Source organism: Periplaneta americana, chromosome 6 (genome assembly GCF_040183065.1).
Source record: "Periplaneta americana isolate PAMFEO1 chromosome 6, P.americana_PAMFEO1_priV1, whole genome shotgun sequence".
NCBI classification, from domain to species: Eukaryota; Metazoa; Arthropoda; class Insecta; order Blattodea; family Blattidae; genus Periplaneta; species Periplaneta americana.
In genome coordinates, this window is record NC_091122.1 from 134724307 (window position 1) to 134745266 (window position 20960).

General features: G+C 34.5%; 1 protein-coding gene across 1 annotated transcript; it reads left to right on the forward strand.

The window, feature by feature from the left end:
- Positions 1 to 1547: 1547 nt before the first annotated feature.
- LOC138701753 (lazarillo protein-like) lies at positions 1548 to 15179 on the forward strand. The gene is made up of 6 exons (XM_069828979.1): positions 1548 to 1675; positions 3050 to 3171; positions 6549 to 6679; positions 7785 to 7864; positions 14260 to 14346; positions 14845 to 15179. The coding sequence occupies exons 2-6, from the start codon at positions 3055 to 3057 to the stop codon at positions 14985 to 14987; spliced, it is 558 nt and encodes a 185-aa protein (XP_069685080.1). The 5' UTR covers positions 1548 to 1675; positions 3050 to 3054; the 3' UTR covers positions 14988 to 15179.
- Positions 15180 to 20960: the final 5781 nt, after the last annotated feature.

The window sequence follows — 20960 nt, forward strand, 5'->3', positions numbered from 1 at the left end:
GTTATCACGAAACGACAGAGGACGACAGCAAGCAAGATTATCACGAAACAACAGAGAACGACAGCAGCCATGGTTATCACGAAACAACAGAGGACGACAGCAAGTATGGTTATCATGAAACAACAGAGGACGACAGCAACCATGGTTATCACGAAATAACAGAGGACGACAGCAACCGTGGTTATCACGACACAACCGAGAACGACAACAAGCATGTTTATCATGAGAACATCGAAGACAAAAACAAGCATAGTTATCACAAGACAACCAAGCATAGTGATAAGACCACCCAGGACGATCATGATAGTAACGAGACCACCGAGAACGACGATGAGACTGGTAAACACGAAATAATCGAGAACAACGGAAAATAGGTAGCTTAATCATGGGACCATCGCGGAATAATGATACTCCCATACTGTATTATTTATGTATTAATTTTGTTCCCCACCACTTCGTTTCCTTCTAACTTTAATTTCTTCTCATTAAACTCTTCATATCTCTCTCTCTCTCTCTTGCTTATCTATTGATTCCTTTCTGAATTCTGTTTCTACTTTTTGATTCCTTTTTCTTACTCTTGTTTCCTTTCTTTATTTCCCTCTTCTCTTTTCTATTTTCTTTCCTTCCTTCCTTCCTTCTTCTGCTACTTGTTTCCTTTTAAATTTTGTTTACTTATTTAATCTATTTTCTCTCTCTTTCTTCCTTGTATTCCCATTTAATTTTGTTTGCAAGTTTCCTACCATTCTTCCTCTTCCGTCCCTTCCAAAAGTCTCTTATCTACTTTTGTTCTATTTGCCCGCATTAATTCAGTGGATTCTTTTTTTCAGCTTTTTTTTTTCTTTATTTCTTTCTTATTCGTTCCATGTGGTGGATTTCCTTGAGGCAGTAATTAAAATAGAGAGATTATTATTCACTTCAAAGGTATATGTATCCTTCATAATAGTAATAATCTTGACATTACTGTGCATTGCATCCCAACTCTCATCCTTGCTTTAGCACTTGCCTATTCTTTTGTTTTACATTTTCACGATTTTCTCTCATTTTGTATTGAATATACGTCTTTTGTTATTAAAAGCAATTATGCCTAATTATATTGTGTGTAATTATTATGCATTCCTTCTCTGTTAAGTACGTAATTATCTGGCTGTTCCTATAACACTAATTTAATCGCAGATTATTTCCTCAGGTACTGACATGATTAACAAAAACTTGGTTATTCAAGATCTGGGCATATTATATAATGTCGATTAAAAGGTAGGTGAAGAAATACGATTTAACATAAACACAAGCAGATTAACAGTCGTATCTCGCTTGAAAAACTATGAAATACACATTTTCTGATATTTTGCAAGCTGTCAAAATATTAATGATAAACAAAGTTCACATTTGTAACCTACACATAGCCATGAGGGCAGGCAAGAGCTTTGTAGGTCGAATTGTAGCATAATTCTTTACCCAACTGTACAACAACAACATTACTAAATGTTTAGTTGGAACTGAAACTAATTCTCGGAAGCTTCAAGGAAAACGCAACATCATATCTTTACAAAACATACTGTAGTAGGATCCTAGTACGTCATAAGGAGTACCCCTTCTCAATATAAAAGAGCCTGAATCACTCCAATGGAGCAAGTTATTCTACAGTGAACACAAGAGACAACAGTCATCAACACCTGTAAGTAACCAGGAGTGCAATATTAACTTTAAAGTTCATACTTTTAGAAATGCGTTCTTGACTCGTGCCTTTCCCATGTGAAAGGATTTTGAACTAACGCTAGATGGTGAGTAGAAACAGATTCCTGGTCAACACGGTGCATAACCATCGTTTAAGACATTGTAGGTCAAACTCAAGAAAAGGATTCTACGCTAATATTTAAGAAGGAAAGTTCACTATCATAAATCAAAGCCAGATCTGCTGATTTCTAGCCTCAGCGGAGGCCTAAAGACTGGTAGTGTCTCAAATACGAGTATAAACGAACACATTATTTTGGACTGTAACGTTGTAAACAATTTTTTAAATTTTCATATCAAGAAATAAAATTACTAAAATTCAGTTAACGACAAATCATTGTTCTACATCGTAATAAACAGTGTGGAACGTAGTTTTTCAGATATACATAAATAAATAAATAAATAAATAAATAAATAAATAAATAAATAAATTTCAGATATTCTGTGCCTCACTCTATGTTCCCTAAAGATTTACTTAAAATGATGGGGGAGGAGATGTTGTCGCTGTCTTTAAAAGTAACAGTTTAAAGTACATAATAACGAAGGAATAATAGCACATTTCGAAGTTCTAAACCTAAACTTCACATTTGTTTAACTCACTTGAATTACTGCTTCGTAATAAAAGTTATTTACAACAGTGGGAGTGTAATTAAATGAATTAAATATTTCATATGATTCAATGTTGTGGGTTGGGAGTAGCATCAACGCTACTATAACTGTAAGAATATTAAAGGTTAAATACCCAGGTATAAATTTATTATTGAAGTATAAAAGGGTACGATGAACATGGCAAGGAAAATCGATATAGGCTAAACCATTTGAAAAAAAATGTAAGAACCTCTATATGTTGTGATTTTTTACAAAAACACAAACATGTTTAATAAAATTTAATTTCGCTTTTGTTTCACAGAAACACAAACATTTCGCATTTTATCGCTGATTTAAAAACCACAGTATTATACTTAACATGCTTTTAAACATTATGGGTGCTATGCATAGACATTTCGCTAGCCCGCGCTACGAGCGTGCTAAACTAGCCCCGGTTATCGACTGATTACCTGTACAGGATTCATATATAATATCGCTAACACTGGTTTATGAATACGAAAAACGTTAGTTCGCTGATCATCCACCGGAAGCCCGCGTCAAGAATGTCTATGAATATGGCCCAAAATTACTTATTTTGGTTGCATTTGGACACATTTCACATTTATCGTGATTGTGAAAATCTATCATTTCTATCGATGGATTATCACTCGGCCTTCAGCCTCCCATATCACAAAACCTTTATAGTATTGCATTTCTTTCTTCGCTGTAGGCACAATGATCAAGATGCTAGCTGCCTTAGTGACACTTTTCCTTCTCAACTCTGTGTTGATGGTACGAGGACAGTCCTGCAATATCGAGCCTAACTACTTCAATAACTTTAACATGCTGGAGGTAAGTAGATAATTTTCACATAATTTTGAAAAATGTTACACGTCAAGTTTCATAAAAATGGCTAAAGAAAGCAACGCAATAATTATCTAAATCCTAATAATAATTGACATGCATTGTTGTAGCTAATCAGAAAAATAATATTTTTTCGACACTACGTCATTCATAATGAGAATGGATGCATCAGAACCTTGTAACGTCCGTTACTCAGGAGAAGATGAGCGGAAAGAATGTGACCTTCTTGACTATCGCTGCTGATTATTATAAACATCGCTCAGATAAGCATCCCAGTAGCCAGGTTATTAAAATACTCGTGCAGGAAACATGAGTAACAATGGTATGGTCTCAGTCCCAGACACAAAATTTAGGTCGCCTGAATTTTCTAAGTTTCAGTTATAACACACTGCGCATGCTCAGTAAGCACTAAAAAATAAAAAAATATATGTTAAGCAGATAATGTTTTATTTTCTGGATGACCTGCAGCTTTTGTTAACCTAGCCGCAACAGAATTTAACACGGTTGTATCGTAACAAAAATTAAAGCTATGATAATCTCTCGATTCATCATTAGATGCAAGTTAGCTGTGTTCAGTAATAACAATATTATTGAAAAAGCGTCAAAAGTCAAATATTTGCGCTTAAATATTACTAGCTGTGCAAGTTTAAAAGAGAAAGAGTTTTGTAAAACAAATAAAGCCAACAGAACAGCAGATTCTGAAAGAACTCGGAAAATTAAAACATTTGAGGATTGATGCAAAAGTAAGAATTTACAAATAAGGGGTTAATTCACACACAGAAGAAATTAAGGTAGACACAAGTGAAACAAAACGTTATTTGGAAACATGCGAGAAAAAAGTTTTGAAAACAGTGGCAAATAAATCATTAAGACAACAAGTCAGAAGCGGACTGAAAACAGATCAAATACGTTATTGGATCTCAAATAGAAAAAGAAGTAGGAGCATCCGTTTCAGGTTTCGGTCCATCTTTTCAGGTCGCTTTTTATTTTTTGTAAGACGTATTTAGGTAAATAAGACATTTCGGTCCCACGAAATTTTTGGTTCAGCATTTTCGGTAATAAGTAAAGATGAGGGATTTGTGCGCAGCACGAAAAACACGTTGACTCGACAGGGAGCATAGGTGGACAGACAGGTGAACGACTACGACCAGTGCAACCAAAAGAAATGCAACTACACGCTATCCATTTGCCTACTTGCCGTCTTATCATAACAACATGAAACGAACACAGACCTTCATAGTCCAATGCACTGCAATGGTGAAAGGACGTAGTGAGCAGTAGTTACCTACAATGACGGAAGCTAAGCAAACAAAGGATGTGAAATTAAATACTTCTTTGCGGAGATAGAGCAGTGATATGTTGCGCATCCAAGCAAACAGAATTGTATGTATAGTATGTGAGTATGAAATTACAATATTATGTAGGAAGTATTACGTAGAAAGACATTGTAACAGCAGAAAACATAAAGACAATATTGCACGCGCTTTAAAGATGCTGATTCCCTCAACATCAAAATTAGGATCAAATACAAAATCAGAATTTGCTAAGGATTTATGTGCGATGATGATTAAAGCAAATATTCCGTTCGAGGATTTTTGGAAAAATATACCAAGCAGCGTGTTCCGAATCAGACAACTCTCCGTAAAGACTATGTATCTGATTGCATAGCAATAATAAAAGAGATGTCAGAAAAAATCAAGAAAGAACCTCCAGGACCTTGCACACAGAGAATAAAGAATAAATAACAGAACAATAAGAGCTATTTAACAATTTGTAAAATGCTGAATAATGCAAAATCATCAGACGATAGGATAGTATACTTGACATATGCACCATTAATGTCCTGTGACGCTGAAAGAAGGTTTTCGCAGTTCAAAAACTGTTTGAGTGATCGACGACGGCGTTTGACATTCGATAATTTAAGAAAGTTAGTAGTGCAGTGCAATTCGGCTTGTGATGGCTCTGAAGCTATGAATGAACCATAAAGGCAAGTTTCTTCTTCTAACTATAGGCCTACTAATGTTTCTACATATTCCTCATATTTGTATAATGTCATCTGCTAGACCTTAACAGAGCGTTGCATTCGTCATTTTAGACTGTACTCTTCGCGTGGTTTGTTTACGTCGGAAGTCAACACAGGCACTGGGCATACATCTGTATAACGTCTATTCACACGCAACCTGACGACAAACCGCACAAATCCCTCATCTTTAGTAATAAGCTATTTCCGTACCACGAATTTTTTGGTACAGCACTTCGGTCACTTCACCATTTTTGTCATTACTTTGTTTCAGTCATTTGCTTGGTCATTGCTTATGAAATTAATTTCAATTAAATTACATATCCTAGCAACGGGAAAAACAATTTGCAAAATGCTAAAATTTCTGAATAGAAGTAAAATCGTTTCTTAGCAACGGAAAAAAAAACTATTTGTAAAGAAAAGTAAGGTCTCTCCTGAACAAAACATACATCAAGAACCAGGGGCAAATCGTGTCCATTGTGGGAAGATACCAGGACTACAAGATCGGAGGATAGTTGGATGTTTGTTTACGGGCACTGGCCTACAAACTGAATACCAACCCCAGTGAGCATGCTGTTGGTAGTGATAGTGACAAGGAAGAAATGGAATAGTGCCTATTCAGACAGTATATTCCTGTGCAATTGTTACAATAAAAATAATTATTCCTTCCATTTCATTATATCTTGTGGATATAATGACCGAAGTAAGTACCAATATGCCATAATTACCAAAAAAGCCATTACAAATATGCAGTAACCCAAAGATACTAATGACCGAAAAAGCGTGGCCCAAGTGTCAGGTAGCCATATATTTGTTACCTATCAGTCTATTTACCGAAAACGTGGGACCGAAACGGCCGCTAATCGGAGCATCATATAAGTCATATGGAAAATGGAAGAATTGTAAAATCAGCTAGGGATAAATTTCCAATTGAAAAAGTGGAAAGTAATACAGATACGAAGTATTGAAAAAAAAAACAGGCAAAATGTCTATGGAAGAAGGACATATAAGTTAATTCCTGTACTTGGTTTCTGTGAACATGATTGAGAACCGTATTATTCAGAACTGTTTTTTTGTATTGTTTTTCAAATTTGGATGCAAGGAACAAGATAAGTTAAAAGTCTAAAAATCCGAACCCAAATAAAAGCATGATTTCATAACAAAGCTGAAGATACTGAAAATATCCCCATATCTTGTAAAATTAGTGGATATTTTTATTTTGAAATTTAAAGTTTCAGTAATGAAACTGGACAAAGTGGCAAATTAAAGAACCTGGAGCAATCCTCACTAATCATTTCTCTCTTCCAGTACAGTATGGTAGCTACAGTAGATTTGTTGGTTTCAGTACTTGGGAAAATGGGAGGAGCAATACCGGAATCCAAACGAGTATGAGCGTTACTACACTTGCGAGTTCGACGATTACAGCCTCAGTTCTAACGACGACATTGCCGTTCTCAGCCGCGCCTACAACACAAGGTACTGATTTACATTAACAAAGATCTATCCATCCATCCATCCATCCATCCATCCATCGTCATAGTCTTCGTCATTCTCGTCAACGTATCATCCTCATCTTCGCCCGTGTCATTATCACATTAATCTTCATCCCCATCTTTGTCGTAGTAGTTTCGTCATCCTCGTCACCATAAGCCTCATCTTCATCCTTGTAATTTTCATTCTCATAATCCTCATTGTCAGTATCATCATTAATATGCTCATTGTAATAACCACAATTTTATTATCAGTAACTAACATCATAAATCATTGACTGTCACTGCCATCGTCATCATCACATCATCGTAGTCATCAACAATTTCGTTGTCATCCTCGCCATTATTATTCTCGTTCTCATAATCGTTTTCATCATCCTCGTCACCATAATCCTCTCCCTTATCCTTCGTAATCTTCATCCTCATAATCATTCCGTCATCGTCAATATCGTCATAATTGATTATGCTCATCGCCACAATTATTATCAATAACTAACATCAAGGATCATAATTATCATTGACTGTCACTGCCATCCTCATTAACATTATCGTTGCCATTGTAGTCCGAATCCGTTCTGTCTCTAAAGACATTTTCTGTGGTTAATGATTTATTCATCGCTTGGGGGTCTGCCCACAGTTTATTAAACAGGCGCTTTGGTATACGACCATATTTAATTTTACATAAATGTAATTTATTTCCTATATCATTCATTTTTTTTCAGTGGTATTAAAATTATTATACCTTAAGCTTATATCTAATATCATCATATTTGATTCATTTAACTTGAAATAAGTTGCCTAGTTATCTAGAAGGTGTTTATGAGCTACCTCATGGGTCGATTATCTGGCCTTTCCCGAAGTTTTCCCCAACTATGAGGCAAATTTTGTAATTTCATGTAAAATCCATGGATTCATCTCACCAACACTATTTCGCTCTTACCAACTCCTCAGGCGCTAGATACTGTAATCGCTAGATACTTATAAAAATAAAACAGATGAGTTGAAGTTCTATTAGAGAACGAAATTGCCAATGTTACGTACTGTCAATTACTAACCTTTTAATGTTTATTTTCTCTTTATTTTTCCCGCAGCACACGTCGTGTAGAGACCTCCGTCGGAAAAGTATCTGCTTGGAATAACAACAGTTTTACCCTCAGTTACACAACAGACAGTAAGTAAAATTGCCTTCATAAAATTAAAAAAAGTTTTACGCTTAGGTCACTCACTTAAATCAGTGTGTTATTAAGTGTTGTCTTAAATGCGAAGCCCACTTAAGTCTCAAGTTTGTACTCAAGTTAGAAATATAGTCGCCTAAGACGCAGCGCTGCTCTGCTACTTAGGATGTGCTGAATTAATGATTAGGGATGGGTCTCCTTTTGGGTGTTCTGATAATTTCCTTCTTATTTTCGGATTGTACTTCTTTAAAATTATCTGAATCCTTCCAGTAAGGCCTCGAAATGGTACAAGTGGACAATAAGGCTTGGAGCTTATGAGCTTCGATACACCATGTGTCCCAGATCTCTTGTAAGAACGATACTATAAGTTTCACTGAAAGTTTCTGCAAATTGGTACGTAGGCCTATAGCAATAAATTATTTCTATTTTCGGATTTATTGCTTCTCAAAATATTCCCCTTTAAATTTTATTTTCGATTGAACCAGTTATCAAAACACTGCACCCATTTTCTAGAGACACTTCAAACACCAGCTCGTTGAAAGCTTCAATTGCAGTTTCATTGGTGTTAAACGACAATCCCCACATTTTCTTCTTGGGAATAGGAAGAAGTCGCATGGTGACAGATCAGAACTGTAGGGCTAATGAGTCATTAATTTCACACCATAAGTAAACAAAAAGTCCAATCCTGTTCTGTAGTGTGGGACGATGCATTGTCATGGTGTAGGATTATACTGCTTCGAAGTAATTCAGTACCTACTCACTTTTTCCAAGATTGTCAATAAACAAATGGTGGTATACTCGGCATTATGGGACACTAGAACTGAGTTTTGAAATGTTTCCATTTTTAGTCCGACTTATTTCAATTTTTAACCATTTGTTAGACGCATTAAGAACATATGTGTGCGCAAATTTTGAGTTGAATCGGACTGCTACTTTCAAGGTTAATTTTACTTTATTTATGCAACTTAGACTAATCAAAATGTTTCATGTACATTACATTCAAATACCGCAAAATCATTTTTTTTTTCAAATGCATCCAGATTCACGGACAATATTACAACATTGAGAAATTTGTGATATCTAGTTTAGTTTGGGTATAAAAAATTTTTTAAATCAGACATGTATTTATTCATATTTTTTATTTACATAATAGTTTTCTTAGCACCCAATTTTCAAGATACTTAAAATATCTCAACGTCAGATCTCAGATAATATACGCATGTACAGAAGTGGCAAAAAAACCGGACCGACCCTTGTAACTGATTTCAGAGCTTGTTCACTCCAGAGCACATAGACTGGTAACTAAGACTTTCGTGGTTCGAATCCTGCCTGAGAAGAAAACTTTTTTTTTATTCCTTATTCAAATTTATTCCCAATACTTTTCGATTGCAGCGATATTTTACTACTTAATTAACTTATTATTCCCAGAACATAAATGTTACCAGCTTATTTTCTAATGGCTTTCGAAATGGGTCACGTCAGCAGTCGAAACTACAACAATTTCAATAGATTACTCGCTATCTTGTGAATGCGGGCGTGGCATGCGCAGTGGCTCATTTCGGGGACTTTGATTATTCCGTCGGTCCGGGTTTTTTTTTTTTTTTTTGCTGTACAGCTGTCAAAAAAAAAAAAGTGGCCGCACTCGTGAACAGCGAATATTTTCAAAGTCCACTTCGGGTCGCGGCGATGTTACACGATGCATGTGCTTGTACAAGCAGTTCCGGAATTATAAAAGTGTTCCATATCTGCTCCTCGCAGACCAGCGGTAGAGTGCTTGTTTAATGATTCAAAGGTTCTGGGTTCGCGCCTTCTTCAAGTTTTCATTTTATTTTTTAATCGTTCTTTAGCGATGTAAATGATATTCAAATTATCATTTATATCCAGTTATCGTTCTTTATGGATATTACGTTATTTATATTTTGTTATCGTTCTTTAGAGATATGAATAAAATTCAAGTCATCATTTGTATTCTGTTATCGTTTTATAACGATATGAATAATAATTATTACTATTGTAGCTACAGTATCTCCAATGGGGGTTAGCCCTATTTTACATATGTATGTTAGGGCTATAGTTTTATACACAAAAAAGATAAGCATAAAGAGAAAAGGAAAAGAAAATTAAATTAGCTTACGCGATGTAAACAAAACATAAACAATCCGTAAATTAGGCATTGCGATTGCAAAACAAATATCAGTTATCAATTTGAAACATACAAAAACATTAACAACACACATACGTAACACTTCTATAACACAAATATGCAGCTTTCCGTACCATACATCATAAATTAATACACAATAGTCACACAAACACAATCAAACTATAATTACGACATTGCGACGACATCAAGCATCCCATAACTGACTCACATACATAACAAATCAAGCATCCGTTGCAACACATACACTTCAACATAGTAACCACACTTTTAAAAGTTACAAATCTGGCTCCAAGAAGAATAAATAGGACACTGTTACTAATTACTATTCTTCTACAATTTCTTAAATACATCTGTAATAAATCTGTGAAATTCCGATATGAATAATATTCACGTTTTTTTATTGTTATCGTTCTTTAGCGATATAAATAATATTCAAGTTATCATTTATATTGTTTTCCTTCATTACTTACTTACTTACAAATGGCTTTTAAGGAACCCGAAGGTTCATTGCCGCCCTCACATAAGCCCGCCAGCGGTCCCTATCCTGTGCAAGATTAATCCAGTTTCTATCATCATACCCCACCTCCCTCAAATCCATTTTAATATTATCCTCCCATCTACGTCTCGGCCTTCCTAAAGGTCTTTTTCCCTCCAGTCTCCCAACTAACACTCTTTATGCATTTCTGGATTCGACCATACGTGCTACATGCCCTGCCCATCTCAAACGTTTGTTTTCCTTCATTAGCATTATAAAATAATATTCAAGTTATTTATATTGTTATTGTTCTTTCGCAATATAAATAATCTGTATTTTATGTAGGTAATTATTATAACACAAATAAACATCTTTCTTTGTAAAATAGGTTATTTTATTTAGATAATTAAATATGTATTATATAATATCTTATATTAATTAAACAAACCGATATTTATCATTTATATTGTGTTATCGTTCTTTAGTGATACTGTATAAATAATATTCAAGTTATTTATATTGTAATCGTTCTTTAGCGATATAAATAACATAAATTTAATATTAGGTTTGGAAAAATCCAGTTGCATAATACTGCTATTAGTTTTTCTTTTTGTATTATTACATTATACTATCTTGAACTACAATAAAATGAAAAGGAGTAACGAGGAATTGAACCTGAGACGCTGACATCTAAATTCCGACGTTCGTCCGCTGAGCTACGAGGCCAAAAGTGTGGAAACATTTTCGGAAAAATTGGCCCAATCACACTCTAAGATTTTCTGATGATTCGTAGAAGCTAGTCCAGGATGCCGGGGGCAAAGGCTAATTGAGATTTCCCGATCTCTGATAAGGTCAAACATCCTGATAGAATTAATATTTAACCCTTGCCGTGACTCTCGGTGAAGTCCGGAGGGCCCAATTAGTCAAATCCACTCTCCTCATCTCCACGCTTGGGCCCCCTGGAATTTAATAAGATGCGAAAGAGATAGTGGTGTGCGGAAAGCAACGGGATGTTACCGCATTTAGGCCTATCCTTCCCAAGAAAAACTGCAAACATGAACAAAGGAAGCTTTTAATAGAAGAAGAAGGATATTCTGCGGACCTCTGGAAAAAGAACTAAGGAAGATACTAGTGAAATGCTTTGTGTGGAGTGTGGCATTGTATGGGGAAGGAACATGGACATTACGACGAAATGAAGGGAAACGAATTGAAGCATTTGAAATGTGGATGTGGAGAAGAACGGTGCCGTGTGAAGTGGACAGATAGAATAAGAAATAAAATTGTGTTTGAAAAAGTGAGTGAAGAAAGAATGATGCTAAAACTGATTAGAAAGATAAAAAGTAACTGGTTGGGTCTCTGGTTGAAAAGAATAATAGACGACATTAGGATATGCGGATCATATGCGGAGACTAAGAGGAAGGCAGAAAATAGGAAAGATTGGAGATTGCTGGGTTTGCAATGAAAGACCTGCCCATGGACAGAACACTTATGTATGTATGTTCAGAATGCCTGGAATATCGTGTCTAAAAACAGTCGCTATTTGCAAAGACTAGTCAATTCCATGCCCACTCGACTGCAAGATGATCGAGATAAGAGGAAGATAGACTAAATATTGAATTGTGGCTTTTTGTTTTGTTTTTTGAACGCTTAATTGTTTGAATGTTTTAAGGCCGACGCCAGTAAATTTGTTTTGTTTATGCCACGAAAGATATTTTTATTGAGAATAAAATCTTTTTTCTTTCCATTTGCAGCCACAATATCATAATGATAAAGTCATGGCATAATATATTAATGAACCTGATGTTAATTACTAAAATAATCGTAAAAAAAAGAGAAAGGAGCCATTATGTATAGTTTGTCTCTCTCAAAAACAGAACAAAAAAGAACATAAAAAGCATGTGGTTGTAGTCGAACGCAGGACCTCATGAATAAGAGGCCTGAACGCTACCATTATGCTATCGATAACACACAGAATACTTCACTTATAACTGTAGATATCAGGCAACGTGGTCCAACAACATGTAACATCGCCTGTCTCCGAATTGTAGCGAAGATACCCGAAGGGCACTTTGTTTCAGGAGAGCGGCCACTTTTTCTTTTGACAGCTGTACATGTACGAATATTTTCATTGAGTTTGGTGAAAACTGTATGCGCATAGAGAATTTTGAACATCAGAAGTGTTGTTTCGAGAAAAAATAAAACTTGGGAAAAGAGATACACTACTGATATATAAAGCAAGTCCAAGTTATATAAAAATCGCTCCTTAATCTCAAAGAAGACATAGAAACAAAAAAAAAACTGCTTACTATCAACTTCCTAAGTGTCAAAGTAATATTTTCGAACAAAAAAACGAAAATGACATTTTGGCCTTTTTTTTTAACTTATTCCTTGTGTCCCTTGACCGTACGACGACCCTTCAGTGGAACAGAGATTATAGGACAAGAGCAATGAAACAATGAGGTACCGGTAACCATCTTCTTGCCAGTCCTTCTGACTCTTTGACTTTTGCTGGCTTATCTTCGTCTGGGAAGACCCACTGTGCCGAATACAGTTTATTTTCTGGTTCATAACAGCAGATCCTTGTTTCGACGCCTGTTATGATGTCAAGAACAGAATTTGATCGCCCTAGATTGAATTTTTTAAGCATTTCCGTGCACCAATCAACACGTGTTTATTTCTCAGTTTCAATCTAATTATGTGGACACCCAGAACACAGCATTCTCACAGAAATGTGATTATGAAAATTCTTTTGTACGGTAACCCACTCACACATACCCTCAAAGATGTCCGAATCTCGGAATAAGTAATTCGATTATATTCTTTAAACATTCGACGCACAGAGTCGATCTCTCTCTCCTCACTGGTCCCTGTAGCAGAAATTGTCGCTGGTGTAAATATCCACGTTTGAATTTCGCAATCAAATCATACACAGTCCTTGCTGACGATTCTTCATCTCTAAAAGCATTTTTAAGTCGTTGGATGCACTCTTTTCGAATTAATGACGATTTAAAATCATAGTCCAAAAGTCTTGTCGATTTAAATCCACTAATTTGATAGACTGTTATATTCAAAATTATCTAATTCTAGCAGAAAGAAGAATCCAAAAGGATAGCTGCTCTTGAAAATGGGGTATCGAGCGGTAACAGCACCTAAATTAATTATTGTAAATCAACAATATTCTATTTTAAGTTTTAATTTAATTTAATTTTATTTTATTATTTGGGGGGGGGGGCAGCTATCCTCGACAGGAATAATTTATTTTTCATATATAGAACTGTACAGATGGTTATTTACAATTAACATTAATGGCTATATCTTGAAGTTCCAAAAGATCAATATGGAAATGATGAAAGAAACTGATATAAAATCTTGAGATAGTGCCCCTTGCACCAAAGAGCAAGCCAATTACTTCCCAGCGACAAACGGGTATGTGGTATTTCTCTTCCAGATATGTAAAGCAGGATCATAATGTATTTTCTTTTCCAAAGTCTAGATTTTTTTATTATTTGTAAACAGCAGCTATCTTGGAAACAATTATTTATAACTGAACAAAAGAAAATCTAGTTTATTGCTACACATATCAGTTTGCAGAAACTTTAAGAATAATCTTCGTAACTCACAAACTTTCAGACATACCTTGCTCCAAACTTTCCTCTTGTCATCACCTCAATAATTCTGAATACCTACACAGTTTAAAGAGTAATAATGATTTTCCTAGAGTAACTACTGTATTAAATGTAATTACATTTCAGAACTGTGGTCACAGACGTACTGGGTACGGGGAACGGACTACAAAACTTACTCCATAGTCAGTGGCTGTTTGGATGGAGAAAGTAGCCGTAAGTAACCAGTTAAACAGTTTGTAAACGAAAATATAGGCCTATACATGCGTAGACCTAAGCAATGTTAGTCTATAAAAAGCTGGTTCAAATTCATCTTAAGGCATGAGCGATAGCCTGCTATCCGTTAGCCACACTGCTATCTACATGATGTCATATATTTCCATGGATCAAACAAGTACATAACTTGTTTATCTAGCGTGTAAAATTTGAAAGAACTTCATGAACTTAATAGGCTAAATGCTAAATAATCACAAAACCTTAATAAGAGTAAATAGGAATAATTATACATATTAGTTTTTCGAGTGTGAGAAATATAAATGATCATAATTCTTAAATATGGCATAGCTATGTTAAAAAAAATGTTGACTAACACAATCATATGCAGAGTTCTCTGTAAGATACAGACATTAGCATCTGAAATGAAACATGCCTAGGAGAGGAGAGAAACTCTACCAAATTCAAGCGATTATTAATGTATAAACTTTTGTCCTGTAGCCCTCACTTGGATTGCAACTCGCAGCAAGAATCCCAGCAAAGATGTCCTCGAGGAAATAGAACGCGTCCTCAAACAGTACAACATGAACTTGAACGACTTTGAGAGAGTGGACCATTCCGACTGCCCAGATTCCAGCCAGTAACAAATAATCGCATTATGAATTTTGAAGCTCATCAACATGCCTATTATTTCATTAACACAGTATTAACAAATCCATTTTAGTATATTGACTGTACAGTCTTTTATTTGAAATGTTGTTTTTCTGTCAGAGTGTATTGCACTGTATTTTGCTAGTCTTCCATAATAAACTTTTCCAATAAATGTTTATAATATATTCCTGCGACCACTTAATTTCTTCTGATGCTTCTCTCCAATCTCCTTTGTTATTTCTCTCCCCATCCTTCAGTTCTTTCTCCCACATGCTACCTAAAATGTAATTTTAGATCTTTTTTTTTTTCTGCAAAATAGAATCCATTCTAGTATTTTCTTTTGAAATCTATGCGGTGTCATCCACTTTACATGTCCATACCTCTTTACCTGTTCGTTATGAAGTCTATTATTGAATTCTGGACTTCACTTCTGTCAAAAGTATGAGTAATCTTAATTTTGTTCTTGATTTTAGTTCCCGTAATTATGGCCGTATTTATTGTACTTCTTACAAGTATTAAAAATTATAGCTTTTGTTAGAGGTATCCACTGAACCACAACTGCGGGTTGTCTCATCTCTACATACAGGAATGAATAATTCAAAGATTTAAGTGAGAAACAAAAAAATAATACAAAATAAAAAATATTGATGAAGTCAAGGATTCTCTTTGATCGTAATAACAGATGATATTATTATTATACACACATTGTGGTGCTACAGTTCTTGTAGAACCTTGATTGTCCTACATATGTCCTTCCAGGTACATCTGTCCTCTACTTGTCTTCTCCAAATCTTTACTCTCATCCTTTCCAGATCACTCTTTATTTGTTCTTGACCTCCACTTCTCTCTGTTGTGTACTGGTCCAAAAATTCTTCTCGGCACTATTCTTTTCCATGTATTTGTCTTGGATCCGTCTTTGCAGGCATGTAAGTTCCACCACCACCACCACCACCACCACCACCACCACCACCACCAACACCACCACCACCACCAACACCACCACCACCACCACCACCACCACCACCACCACCACCACCACCACCTTATTATTACTATTATTATTACTACTGTTATTAGTTTTTGTCTTCTACAGTAGATGTGCCATATGGGTAAATAAATGTAAAAGACAGAACCTAGACGAAACGTTTAAAACTAGAGGAACAGAGAGTAACTGTACGAAAATCACAGAATATGTTCATATCACTTTAGATTATCGGACTTCAATAACCCTAATTTGAAAAGTCAGGTGTAAGTAAAAATAAGGTGTAATTGGAAAAGTACAGAAGTTTCAAATGAGTCACATACCTGTTAATTTTTAACACTTTTTTTTAATAACGGACTTAAGAGAACAGCTATTCCTTCACTGAATTTAACAGCTCCTTCTTCCGAAAATATGGGTCAAAGTACGATGAAAGAACCGCGAAGATTCCCAAAGAAACGCATTAGACCTTCAATCGAGGAGGTGACAGGTTCTCCGATTCCAGACAGGAACGACGATAGTCCTCTACCAGGTACCTCAAAATCAGATAGTACATTAGCAATAACATGTTCTCTGTGCTAAGTGAATCAGTTATTAAACTGCATAAAACTACTTTACTTCCATCACACAAAACACTATTTCTTTATAGTTTCTCCATATAAAATACTGAAAGCCATGACTTTTTCAAACTAAATAGACGCCTATTGTGATACGTAACATAAAAATGCGAATTATTGATTTTGTGAAGAAAGTGTGTGAACTCATGTTTTCTCATAAAAACTGATTCAGTTAGTTATTCGCAAAATATTATTTACCTAGCCCTAGACTTTCAAGACGTTATTAATATTTCACTAAATTAAGTCCCTGTTTATTTTTTAAGATGCAAAAAATCCTAAAAGGTCAAAGATGGCTCAAGATCTTCAGATAAAGACACTTTCTAAGAAATTGATTGCAGCTCAAAAGTTGGTATCTAAACACAAAAAAATTATTTCATCTCTTCGGGCGGAAGTGAGAGCTCTGAAGACAACCAGTTCAAATACTGATTTAATCAAAATTGTTTCTAATGATGAATTGATTATGTCACAAGTGCGCTTAAAAAGAAAGAAAAAAAATGGGAAGGCGGTATTACAGATGTCTCCGATTTGGATGTAACTGTTGATGACAAAAATGTACAGCATACAAATGAAGAAACCGTGTAGCAAGAAAAAGCAAGGGCTTATGTTGCAGGTTGGGTGTGTAGCAGAATAAATCACGAAATTTGTCGAAGAAATTTATCTTGTAAAGAAAACCCCAACGATGACATAACAACGCACATCGCAAATAAAAAATACTGTAAAGATTCAAAAATTGTTTTCCCTAATGATGTTTCTCTAATGCTCAGCCAATTGTGTTCTGATGTTTTCAAAGAAATTGATCATGTTATTTGTAAAACTAGAATTGGTGTAAAAAAAAGAATTAGTTAAAATGGTAGTGCTCCCTGTTAACATGTCCATTTGCAATGACTGTGTCAATGTCTTCATTGATAAATATTTCAATGTGTTAATAAATTGTTACATCAAAAATAAAATGGACAACCATACAGCTAAAAAACAAAACAAGCGATGTATGAAAGCTGCTAAATTTCATCAAATTTGAAAATATGAGAATTTATCAATTCATTTCTATTCTAATAACTTTGTAATTTGTTATTAATTAAAAATGTTATGAACAAAGTGACTAAAGTATACTATTTATTGCTTTGCAGCTTCTTATTGAAATCAAATGCACACCTCTCCTCTTTTCTTCACATAACCCAGCACGACGCACGGAGTGTGCGAACATTTCAAGCAGCTAGATGGCAGCACTGTTACTTTTCGCCGCCGCTTGCAATGCTAAACAGGAAAGCTTTCCAGTATTAATGTTAGAGAGTATTTGGCAATACCCATAAACAAGTGTCAAGTTATTTTATTTTATTTTTTTTTTTTTTTTTCTTTTCTCTGTTCCTGTTATTCCCAACTATAATGTATTTATTTATGTACAATAAAGTTTACTTAATTAAAAAAAAAAAAAGAATTAAAAATAATTACCACCACTACCACCAAACCACCACTACTACTACTTATTCTGACGATGCTATAAATTCGTTATAATTCTTATGGCTAGTAAATACAGGATTGGGCAGATGAAATTGGCCCATCTCGTCTCATTTGATTTGAAACTAATTTTTTCGAAGAAATGGAATAAAATGAATAAATGAATGTGTCCTGTACTAACCTTCATAATAGATGTTGAAAGTGCTCTCCACAAACACCTACATACTTCTGTGCACGTTTTAACAGGTTCATATAGACATGTGCCAATTCCTCATGAGTGATAGTGCGGATGCTATTCCTGATGTTATCCTTCAGTTCATCAATAGTATGGGGATTCTGCTCATACACTTTCCCCTTCAAGTACCCCCATAAATAAAAGTCACATATTGACATATCTGGTAACTATGATGGCTACAAGCCTTCACTCACAGAATTTATAGGCCTATATTAGAAACTATTTATGCAAGAATAATTTCACATAAGATTATTTTAAATGTTTATTAGTTGATGATAAACTTTCTAACTTCTTTACTGTGTTAATATTTAGGAATTTACCTGGCGACTAGTTTCAAAGTGTTATTCTTCATTGCCCATAGCCTAGTGGAGATCCCATGCTTTCTTTTGGTTTTCATGTTGTGGTGGGATGTGTCCATGATTGTGTCGAAAAGGGTGTGTGTTTTGAAATTGAGTTGAGTGTTCAGGATATGATGTGGGTGTGTTTTTGTATGTTTACAAACTTCATATGGTTCTAGTGTGTCAAGTTTCTGGTTTTTGGCTGCGTACGGTATGTATTATTTTCATGTCATTGTCTATGCTGCTGTAGCTGTGATTGGAGTTTGTGATGTGTTTTACGTAGGTTGAATTAATGTGTAGTTTGGTTATGGCTGTGATTTATTAGTTACTGTGTAAAATGTGTAATGGGAACACTTTTAATAAATAACACACTTTTTCTTGAATTTAAATACTATTATAGTCACAATCATGCCATAGTATGAAAGAAAAATTTCACAACCTCGAGCGGGAATCATACCATGGCATGATTGTGGCTATAATAGTATTTAAATTCATTAATATGTCACATCAACGGACGTATATACGTCACCAAATATCGTAAGATGAAGATTACTTTTTCTTGGTTTTTTGTAAATTCAAAAGTTATCTTGTCATATTCTTCTTTACATATTTTAATATTACCACGTACATGAATTTTAAAATTTGATATTAAAATACAAACAATTATTACTGTATGTCTTTAATAATATAGAAAAATCAAGCATTTTGTCCTTTAAATTGTTGTATTAGGATGGGAAGTACTCTATAAGAGAAAATGTGATACTGAGATTTATCACTGGGTACCGGAACCTAACTTTCATATGTTTGGTCCTTTCAAGAAAGTCATTTGTAGGGAGCCGATTTTTAGGTCTAATATAATATAATATAATATTATATATATATATATATATATATATATATATATATATATCAGGTTTTGTTTATCTAAAATATGCTTTTATAGTTTTTTTCATAAATCAGCAAAATGATTATTTATTGTTATGAGCATTAATGCATACCGATCATAGACAAATAAATAGACAATGTAAAGAGAAAATACTTATTTACTTATGACTTTCAGAGAACCTGGTGGTTTACTGCCACCCTCACATAAGCCTACCATCGTTAGCAAGATTATTCCAGTCTCTACCATCACATTCCACCTCCCTCAAATCCATTTTAATATTATCCTCCCATCTACGTCTCGGCCTCCCCAAAGGTCTTTTCCCCTCCAGTCTCCCAACTAAACAATTAAAAACAAATATCAACATTAGAAAAATCTTATTAACCCATCTTGAATCTTGCGTACACTATTTTTAACACTTAAATATAAATGATTGGTTGATTGGCAAACTTACTCGTGTTAAATTAGGCTCTGAGGATGGTGTGAAGAAGCACCGAAACAGCTGTAAGCCACATGGGCTTATGTAATTTAACACGAGTAAGTTTGCCAATCAACCAATCATTTATACCTTATTAACATTATAACTATTATCCCAGATATAAATGCCATAAAATAAAATATTAAAAAAGCATAATACGTATTTTTAAGATATTCTATAGACACAAGTTGTTTCAAATGTCTTATTAAATACGGTAAATCACTCTTGCCAAACAAGTGCAAACTGAAATTATATGAGCATTCCAGTTTAATGTAGAATCTAATGAAATATCTACCCAAAAGTTTAACAGTGGTATTCCAAATTAACTAGAAGATTTCAGTTGGAAGGCCATTGGAGGAGGAGGAGGAGGAGGAGGAGGAGGAGGAGGAGAAGGAGAAGAAGAAGAAGAAGAAGAAGAAGAAGAAGAAGAAGAAGAAGAAGAAGAAGAAGAAGAAGAAGAAGAAGAGTTTAACAGTGGACAGACCAACATTAGTTGACTGGCATAATCTAAATAAAATATCTTGACTTTTATCAACATTTAACCTAAAACCAGTAACTTGAAACCACTTATTTACTTCATTAAACAAGTAGCCATATTTTAACATCATTATCAGTATCACATAAAGTAAATCTATTATATAAAGCTGTTTAAATTATAGACAATATTATAACATAAAATTTAGTTTTAGGTATTTAAAACAGATCAATTAGATTTTTTTGTTTTATAACATTTCTCCTTGTAAATGTATAATTCAACAATACATTTTTAAAAAGACTTAGAGTGCATTTTGTACAACTTCCTTATCATCATTACAGTAAACAACTAAGTGCATTCCTAATTTTCTGTAGCAAATAACTTTCTGTTTAATCTTGGGACATTCTTATAAGAAGGAAATTTTCTTTCTAAAGAGCACGTTGTCATTGTGCTGTATCTTCTTTAATGCCCATCTCACGCGTTTATAAAGTGGATGTATTTTCTTT

Excerpts from the sequence above, each read along its gene's own strand:
- LOC138701753 (XM_069828979.1), top strand. The coding sequence starts at position 3,055 with ATGATCAAGATGCTAGCTGCCTTAGTGACACTTTTCCTTCTCAACTCT. Across the intron at positions 3,172-6,548 it reads ATAACTTTAACATGCTGGAG|TACTTGGGAAAATGGGAGGA; the intron begins GTAAGTAGATAA and ends TGTTGGTTTCAG. Across the intron at positions 6,680-7,784 it reads AGCCGCGCCTACAACACAAG|CACACGTCGTGTAGAGACCT; the intron begins GTACTGATTTAC and ends TTTTTCCCGCAG.